The sequence below is a fragment of the Austrofundulus limnaeus genome, unplaced genomic scaffold, assembly GCF_001266775.1.
Source record: "Austrofundulus limnaeus strain Quisiro unplaced genomic scaffold, Austrofundulus_limnaeus-1.0 Scaffold390, whole genome shotgun sequence".
NCBI classification, from domain to species: Eukaryota; Metazoa; Chordata; class Actinopteri; order Cyprinodontiformes; family Rivulidae; genus Austrofundulus; species Austrofundulus limnaeus.
In genome coordinates this window covers 401,924-412,020 of record NW_013952792.1, presented here as the reverse complement: position 1 = coordinate 412,020, position 10,097 = coordinate 401,924, and the positions used below count along the sequence as shown (strand labels likewise).

General features: G+C 37.7%; 1 protein-coding gene across 1 annotated transcript in view; it reads left to right on the top strand.

Annotated features, from left to right (window-relative positions):
• Positions 1-9,622, top strand: part of snx7 (sorting nexin 7) — a 17,951-nt gene extending 8,329 nt beyond the window's left edge. Inside the window, exons 4-9 of the mRNA XM_014023795.1 lie at positions 208-366; positions 527-725; positions 1,706-1,905; positions 3,325-3,411; positions 5,719-5,871; positions 7,465-9,622. Of these exons, the coding sequence (XP_013879249.1) occupies positions 208-366; positions 527-725; positions 1,706-1,905; positions 3,325-3,411; positions 5,719-5,871; positions 7,465-7,545 (879 nt within the window). The 3' untranslated portion in view covers positions 7,546-9,622. The remainder of the gene's footprint in view (positions 1-207; positions 367-526; positions 726-1,705; positions 1,906-3,324; positions 3,412-5,718; positions 5,872-7,464) is intronic.
• Positions 9,623-10,097: the final 475 nt, after the last annotated feature.

The window sequence follows — 10,097 nt, the reverse complement described above, 5'->3', positions numbered from 1 at the left end:
TATATATATATACATATTTTTTTTTTCAACAGTCAATTACACTTGACAACTTTATACATCATCTACATTTAATTGTTTTTTTTAGTCAAACTACAGATGAAGTTACTGTGTTCTCTGTGCTGTTCCATCAGATTGTACTTTCCAGAGTTTGCATGTTTGCTTGTCTGAGTTGAAAGTTTTTTTTTTTTGTTGTTGCTTTGTTTTCAGCCTCTCCCAGAAAAGTTTGTAATGAAAGGCATGGTGGAACGCTTCAACGATGACTTCATCGAGACCAGGAGGAAAGCTCTACACCACTTTCTCAACAGGATCTCTGAGCATCCCATCCTGTCTTACAGCCAATACTTAAAAGTCTTTCTGACTGCGCAGGTGTGTCTCACACCCACACACAAACCAACACACAATATATCATTGTTTAGTTAATTCATATTGTGTAACCAAAGTTTTTCTGTCCTTTATTTTTAAATGTCTGATTTAGAGCTGCTGTTGCTGCTGCTCTTTATAATTAGATTATTTTGATTTGTTGCAGGAGCTAGCGCCTCACAAGAAACAAGGTCCAAGTTTCTTGAGCAGGATGGGAGAGACGATGAGAGCAGTGGCTAACTCGGTGAGAGGCCTTAGGAACCGGCTGGATGAGTTCACCGTCATGCAGGAGTACGCCGAGGACTTTAGTAACAAAATCTGCTCCATTGACAAAGTCACCCAGAGGATCATTAAGGAACAAAGAGGTACCTCAAAAACTTTAACATCACCTAGAATGAAATGTAGTTTGCCTGCAGGCAAACTACTAAAAATTAAAAATTAAAAACTACTACTAAAAATTAGCATTTTGTCTGGAAATGTAGCCTGAACTCTGAGTGCTGAAAGGCTTTGCTGAAGAAGCTGAAAATGTTAAAACTAAATGAGGCAGAAAACAAACTAAAACAAGCAGAACAGTTAAAAGTAAAAACAAAAATGAACTCAAGTAAAGTTATAAAAACAGTAGATAAAAGCTAAAACCAACAAAACAGCAATATTGGAGGCAGTTAAAAGCTAAAATGAGCTCTTTAATAGCTGAAAATAACAAAATGATGTCTGAAAACTGATGATGGCAAAAGAACATGTTTGTGTAGGAAGTTCTGACAACGATGCTGTACATGTTGTAACTCTGAAATAAAACTGTTTCCATTTCAGGACTTGTATTTACTGACGACATGTTTGTGTCTTGTCTTTTGAGGCCGTTCACTCGATTTCTGCTTTTCTGCGTTTTGAGCAGAATAGGAGCGACGAGCCTCTGTTTCTATGTTGATCAAGTCAAAATTCTTTGACACTGGAAACTCTGCCTTTCAGCTCAACATAGAAATCTCACTTTGAAGTGTGCCCCAAAGAAGTGATGAAAAAGCAGGGATGATAATGGTTGTCAGTCTGTGGGCCACATGGGCACACTGTGTTGTCAAGGATCAACTATTTATCTCTCTCAGTGATTTACAAACCTGTTTCTATCCTTCACTCTTTGCTTTAGTAAACTAACAAAATCAACAGGGGATCAAATCTAATTTCCTGCACTGTATACTGGAGGTTCACAGCAGCATCATGAAGCTACCATTGTAGGAACCAAGATCATATCATTAGCGTTTGTTAAATGTAAGCTAAATATTTTGCAGCTTGTGACCAATCCAGATCATTTATGTATTGATTCAGTGCTTCCGTTTATCTTCTGTCTTTTCAGAGTATCTGGATGAGCTGAAGCAATACAGTCCTACTTACTTCCAGTGGGCGGAGTCAGAAGAAGAGCTGGCAGAACCGCTGAGAGGTGTTGGCAGCTGTGTGGAACGGTGCAGTAAGGAAACAGAGGAGCAGGTCCAACACCTGTCTGAAGTCCTGGTCCCTGCCCTGCATGAGTACGTCCTCTGTGCTGACACGCTGAAGGTGAGGGCAGGCTGCACCGGCAGTCAGTGCCCATTCCAATTCTTTAGACTGATTTGTTTTCTTCCCAGACTGACTTTTGATCAAGTTAAACCAAAATCAAACCCAGTCTGGTTTTCCTGAGTGAAGTGTCTGCAGGGTATATGTTCCTGTCAACGCATCAACAAAAACTGTCTGAGCGGTCATTTCTTTTTTTTGTTTTTCTGTTGACGGCCCCGGCTCTGCAGAATCAATATTCTAGTTTCACAAGGAAGAAATGTGAAGATTTTCAACCTTTTGAGGGAATGTTTTGCATTTTTAACATGAAATCAAAAAACTGYATATTGTTTAAGTCTTTGAAGTGCAATAATCAGAACTATCTCAATTCTAGCTATCTGCACAAGACTTTCAAGGACACAGTAAAAATTGTCTACACTGAGTTGTGAAAGCACCACACATACACCAGTAATCTTTCTATTTTGTTACTTTCCAACATGGAATTTAATTGGATTTTTAATAAGAATAGATGCAGGGATTTTACACAAACACTTCAGATTAATTAAGTTAAAGAGGAGAGAAAACTCATATCATTTTGAAAAAAAAAATGAAACTGAAAATTGGTGAATGCATATGTATTCACACTCTTTGCTTTGAAGCCTCAACAGTTGCTGTTAGAAACTACATAATTAGTTAAAAATGATCTACCCAAAGGTTAGATGATCTCAGAATATAAACACCTGCTCTGATGGTTTCCAGAACCAACAGCAGTCCAGCCCTGCTAAGTAGGAAGGACTGCCACCAATAAGTAGACATCATGAAGACCAAGGAGSTTTCCCAGCAAGGCAGAGACAAAGTTGTTGCAAGGTACAAATCAGGGTTGGGTTAAAAAAAAAATCCCAGAACCCTGATCATCCCACGGAGCAAACTGTAAGTTCTAAGAGTTTCACAAACAATGCCATTCAACTTTGTTTCCTTAGTTAAAAACAATTCTCTTGATCCAAAAACCCTTTATTGTAAGAAAAAAATAAAAGTATTGAGCTCCAAGCTTTTGAAATACAGTGAAGCGAAGCACCTTCAGCTACAGAAACAGTCCTGTTCCCTTTTTTTTAAACTCTCAGGGTTTTAACTCTTGAGAGAAATAATAATCACATTAATTTGCATATTTCTATTGGTCCACAGTTATTTTAAAAGCATAGTTTAAAGTTTTTAGGTAGTTCCATCCTCTACTTCATCTGAACTACTTATATAATTTAAGAACATCTGTAAAGTTCTTTTTAGATTTTACAAGTTAAGCTTTCAGTGGTTAATTTTAAAAGGTTGGGTTTTGTTTTTGAACAAATCAATTGAATAACTCTACCATAAGAGTGTTTATTTTGTGTGTATTCAGTGGTTATGCATCATAAAAAAGTACAAGATTCTTAAAAAATAACTATTTTTTACAAGGCTGTGATGAGACGCAGAGACAACATCCAGGCTGAGTTTGAGGTGAAGAATGAGGCCCTGGCATCAAGAAGAAATGAGGAAGAAATGGTAAGTGTTGGTTAACATCTCCTCACTTTGTTTATCACAGACAATAATCAGCAGGGGTGGGGGATTTATTTATTTATTTATTTATTTATTTATTTATTTATTTGATTGCATCAGGATGTGAACTTGAACTCGTCTGAGTTGGTTTAATTTAGTTGTAAAAAACTTATTCAGGGATAGTGTCATGTTGAGTAACTTATGGCATGCACATAAACTGATAAAAGGTAACAAGTCAGACTAGGTAATTAATCAAATGTGTAGTTTTCATTTAATTTTAGCTTCAAACAATCACAAACTGTGTAATCGACAAAAACGGTCATTAGAAATATTTCATTGTATTCCACTTTACAAGCATATCTGAGTCAGGAGGACCTTTTCTTTATTCTCATGAAACAAACTTGTAAGAAAATTTATTAAAACAAAAGACTGCAATGTTTTTATTTATTATTTAAAAAAGCATGATATTTATCAAATTTAAAAATAACATTTAAAAAAAGAAAACATGTCATAAAAAGTACTGTTTTTCAGAAACAAGCACAATTTCCACTTCTTTCAGATAATGTCTTATATGGTTTGGAGATTGAGGACAAAGGAGTACACATCTGAGTGTTTAGTGTTTGCGTCCCTCGTCCACAAACCTTATATTAAGTTCTTTGGTTGGACTTTAATTATAAGGTTGACCTGAGACTCCTCAGACTGTGTGTTTATAAATAGAATCATCCAAAAATGTCAAGAGTCAGCAGAACTGTAGTTTGTAGTTTTTATGAGTCATCGTACACAGAGGCAGCCAGAGGGCACTGTTGCTTTATTTTAGCACTCTTCTCAGGCACCTCTGTAATGATGTAGTAAAACACAAACTGACTAAATTAAAGTTTATGTCACGGTGACTTTTGTCAGGAATGTTCTCTGCATTATCAGAGACAACAGAATTAAAAACAGGTTTGAAAACTTGTCTTTCATTTTGTTGCACAATGTTTCCAGTGTGTGGAATGTGTAAAGATTCCCTAAAGTGCAATGCTACTGTTTTTTTGTGATAACACATAACAAAATGGAAGAAGTGCAGTTTTCTCTGACAGGGAGCCATTACTAAAAGCACTCTACTAAACACTTGAATATCCAACATTTAACTTCTGGAAAGCTGAAACCAGAGGCCTTCACCTCTGTTCAAAGTTTGGTTTTTGCGTAAATGTCTTCTCTGTCCAAAAATAAAAAAGCATTTTGTTCCTCAAAAAGTGTCCTTTATCCTTGAGGTGAAGGTGCACAGCTGAGTCTTGTCCTGATAGAGAGATCTGAACATTCCTCGCTTCACTGAACCACATACACCACACTGCTCTCTTTGGGTTTGAATGAATGAATGAATGAATTTATTTGTTTAGGACATTGTGCAATTAAAACATAAACATAAATACATTTGGTGCATTGCACCAGATTTAGCCTAAGGCTTGGATGAACCAGCTTCTGTCTCAGGGCCTTGTTTACATAGAAATGCACTCGGATGTAGTATTTGGAGAACATTTTCTGGCGTTCTTATTTACCCTACACACACAGAACCATAGTGGTTCTGTGACATGTTTCCCAGATTTCCTGACAAACTCTTTAAAATCCCAGTTAGAATCTCCTCAGCTTTGGATTGCTTTCTTGATTTGTTTTTGTTTTCTTTTTCTTCTGTCCTTGCTGGGACATGTTTGGCCKCATGTTGTAGAGTTCTAACAGCACAATGTGTGTGATCCAATCCAATTTTGAGAGCCAAACAAAAGGTACCAGTCTCTGTGGGTTGGTTTCCTGTATACTTATTTTTGAGTGGTCAAAGCTTTTTTTGTTGCTGAGACAAGGACCTATGGTTAGTGACATTTATTTTTCCTGAAAAAAAAAGTTGTGTACTCTTATTTAGAGGTGCAACACTAAATTGACCAGCCAATTTATCAGCACTGATTTCCTTAACTTTGGCAGATCGGAGATCGGCTGATACTTACCGGTAGATAAGATGGGTGGAAAAGATCGGCTTCTTATCTATCTGAAAAAAAGTGCCACTGTCCCCTTTTGCTCTGCTGTGAGCACTACGTAATGTCCAGTTAAAACAAGTTTGCATTGTTTTAAGRGTATTATYCAATATTTTATTTAAAATAAGATTGGAACATTGAACATGTATTGTCACCTTATAACACCCGACAGAATCAGTTATTTAAAAAATCGGAATCGGCAGGTCGGACATTTTAAAGATTGGTGATYGACCAGAAAACTGCTATCGGTGCAGCCCTAGTGTTGTGTGTGGAAGTGTGACTGCTTACGTCCCTGCTTTGTTTTTGGCAGCTGCAGGAGGAAGTGGATGATCTGGCAGATCGAATGGAGGAGGCCAATAACGCCTTGCGGGGAGACTGGTCCCGCTGGAAGAACATTATGAGAACTGACCTCAAATCAGCCTTTGTCTCAACTGCTGAGAGGAATAAGGAGTACTATGAAAAGGTAAGCTCAAGAATTAGCCCTAAGAAAAGGCTTTAGATATTGGGTGGGACCGTAAACATAAAAACTGCTCTGAAACAAGGGATACATTTTAATTGATAAGTATCAATTGAAGGTGATAATGAGTGCTTGGAGGCTTCTCAGAGCTTAATCATTTCGATTACTTGTCCGACTCTGTTAGCTTGGTTAGTTTGTTATAGGGACATTTACATTTAGGAAAATCTTTTTGTTATACATTACCTTATTATACATCAGTGGTTCTTATATTGTTCTTGCTTCACACCCTTTTGGGTGGAGCTAACATTTCTAGGTCAGTTCTTCCCTCTGCCAAATCACTTGAATCTGATTTTTTTTCCTCACATGGCACAAGGCCTGTATTCTACCGACTCATCGTTTCTCTGTACTCCCCAGTCTGAACCTCCCCCATCACCTGGATGGTATAAAAGCCTTCCAGGTGCAAGTGTCTTATTAAATCCTCACGGGTCATCTCTCTGTGCTCCACAACAATAAATCATTCACACACCTTATGGCTACACTGGTCCACATACACACAAACACAGCAATATCTTCAAATAACACATCAATGTGTGTATGTTCAACAGATTTCTGTCTTCACAGAGCTTCACTTATTAACTGCTCTCTTTTATAGTAGGAGTGGGTGGAAGCCATATTTAATACCATTAATCAAATTATATAGAAAGTTGGATGTTATCCTAAAAGTTATTTAGGACATTTTTCTAACACGTTTAACATTTCTGTTCATCACTTGCCACCAAAAAATGATGGGAGGAGCAATATTTTTGCTCATGTCTGTATTGTTAGCAAAATATCTCCCAGATCCTTGAACAGATTTTAATCAAATCCATTGGCTCTGTTAGATGGTGGGGCTGAGTGCTGTAGTGGGCTTCTTTCTCACATCTTCAAGGCCTCCAGTTGAACTCTCACCAGCTAACCTTTCTGTGTGAAGTTTGCATGTTAGGCTTGTCAAAAAAATCATCCACCCTGCTACCAGTTTTCTGTTGCTTCTCTATGGTCAAGTACCAGGCAACATGGACAGGTCTCTCTCTTCCCAGCAACATTCTCAGGCTGTTCCTGGGGGATTTCGAGTCTTTCACAAGCCAGAGAGGAGACATTATCCCTCTACAAAGTTCTGGGTCTGGACCAGGGTCTCCTCCCAGTGGGACATGCTTGGAAATCCTCTCATAAGCAGTGCCCAGGAGGCATCCTAATCAGAAGCCTGAACCATTTCAACCGTCTCCTTTTGATGCAAAGGAGCTGTAGCTCTAATGAAATGCTAGCACATTTTTTGAAGTTCTGCTTCCTATAATTATAACAAATAATATCCAGACTTCAGACTCTTTGTCTGAGTTTTTAGTATTTTTACTCAAATATTTATGGTCTCCTGCCTCACTGGCAGTAGCTAAGGATCCCACGAAGTAACCTATCAAGATGGCAGCCTGAATTATTAACTTTTTAGCATACACAGCACTGTAGCTGTCTGCTCCCGTGTATCTGTGTTTCATATGAGAAGATGGTCAGAATATTTAGTCTCATCATATTACAGATGACACTGAAAATATCTGTCTTGTCTTTCAGTGTCTGGCTGTGTGGGAGTCATTCCTCGTGTCCCAGAGAGGAGAGTCCATTGAGCAGAGAGATGAGGAACATGCTTCATAAAATATGGAGACTTCCTCTTCTTCGTACCAAAGAAGTGTACCACCCAAAGGTCACCCTGTGGTTTACTCACCAAAACCAATAAAAAGACTAAACCACTGTCCAAATGTGCATCATATCCAAAACACACTTTGTTTTTTTTCTCTCTCTGACCAAAGACTCCAGCCTCATTCTTAACATTCCACTGATGATTGCATATGACTGAAATGTAGAAGTATGCTTTAATCGAAATTCACACGTCAATCAGGCTAATTATACACAAAAGTAAAGGCTCCTTCGATAATAGTTGGATGTTTTCACTTTCCCATATTTTGTAACTCAACTKTGAAAAGATTTTCCAGATTTCTTGGTACATTAAGTTTAACTTAAAACATTGTAAAATAGTAAATAAGTTTTACAATGCCAAAACATCATTCCTGACAGGAGGCAGGTTTATGACTTTGACTAAAAAGAAGAATTGAAGTGAAAAGCTGTAAAGTTCTGTTTTTAATATGAAGTGAAGCTAACCATTTCAATAGCAACAAGCATTTAATTAGTTTGTGTTGCTCTTATGTTTAGTTGAGCTATTGTGCTGCCTATACTCCCACACATTGTCATGAAACATAAAGACATGCTGCCAGGTTCTAACAATAAGCTCTAAATCTGATCCACAAAGCACTTCTGTTATTGTTTCATCAGAACTTCTAAAGACTGCCTACTTTGAAAGTAAATTTTAGCCTTGCATTTTGTAACTGTTTTAAAGAACATCTTCCTAAGGGGTGGGTTTGTACACAATAACCCTTGAAGTGTTTGTTCACCTATTTTGAAGTGGTTTTCTGTGTAAAAGTTATAAATAGTTCATATCTTACTTATTTAAATAGCTAATTCAATGACCTCAGGTTGGAGAACTAGTTTAACTCTGACAATATTGTTGAGCTAACGGCTAGAAATTTTTAAGACCGTTGTTTAAAGACAGCAGCTAGTTTTTTTTGGCAGTGGGTCTGTTCTATCAACAAGTATTATGATCATAGACATGTAAACTGATAGAATATATGTCTGTTGTTGGGAATTGAAACATAAGATCCTGGTTTTTGGAAGCGGTCATGTATTTTTGAAACCAGAGTCTGTGCAGTAGCTTTGCAGGGATTTAAGCCCCGCCTACTCCCTCACGCACACTCATGGTGTTACATGACCTTCCTTTTAAGCATAATTGTATTAAATGACATACGTATTGAAAAGATGCATATGTAAACATGCAATAGCAATAAGGACTGCATTTATCAATGAGAGTTAACACCTGAAAGAAATTATCTGAAGTGTTTTTGTTTTATTTATCAAAGTCTTGTTAGTTTATGTGGAGGGGCACAACTTCCAACTTGTACTGGAACCAGCATGTCGGGACCGTTCCCCGTCTGGCTTCAACTCCCAGTCTCCAGTTTTAATATCTGTTTGAACCATATTCACAAGCTGAAAATGATCTACTTCAAAAGCAAATTGTACTCCAGTCCAAAATTTGCTGTAGCAGTTCACCTGAATGTTACGCGTGTATTGCATGATCTGCCATGAAATCTGAGATTGCAGCTGGTTTAAGGTGGCAAAAATCCACATATTTCTCGACTGAGCTCAGATTAGTCGTTAGCTCATGAGTCCCGTCGCACATAAACTCCAAACTGAGTTCATTCAAGGAGATCTCTACAGGTATGATGTTAGTTATTTAGAACGTTTACATGAAAACCCACTTTGAAGATGTCACACTATTCTTTACCCTGAAAACTCCAGGGACATTCCTTAAGCTGAGTAAAATATACATCCATGTTGTTTCTTTGTAAGCATGTCCGATCACTACAACTATAACAAGCAAACCTGTTGCTCTGATTGCAAACTTACAGTTGAGAAGCCATGATTTTCATGGATTTTCATTTGTGTTGCTCTGTTTGGACTGGTACAGGTAACGTTTACATACAACAAGGTGAGTGACCTATTTCTAAATGAAAACTGAAATGAACTTTTTGCAATTTTCTTCCTGTTGGTGTTCTCTCTTCAATGTAAAAATAAGAAATATGTTAAGATTTTAACAAAATAAAGATGAAAATCACTTTCARAGTCCGTTGATTTTTTTAAGCAGGGAACCAAAGATTTGAGCACTGCAGTAGACTGCAAAACTATCAACACGCTTGTGGTGGAAGGGGGTGGTCATAGAGTTGGATGGTTGCTGCTTGTGTCCAACAATCTGTAAAACAAAGCAGAGGTTGTCAGTTGGACAGTCTGCACTTTGAACCATTGTAGGACATTTAAATGGATTTCCTTAATCCACTGGAGTGTTCTTTAGCTGTGTTTAGGGTCATTGTCCCGCTGGGGGGAGGTTTTCAATCTCAGTCTCAGACCTCTAGATAATTTGTCTGTATTTTCCCCATTCATATTCCTGCTGATGGACATCATACTGACAGCATCATGATGCAGCCACTACCATGCTTCACTGAGTGTTCTCAGAATGATGAGAGGTGGTAGATAAGCCTCAGATATGGTGTTCTTGATGTTTAATGCAAAATTCACTTTTTAACTATTAAATACATTGT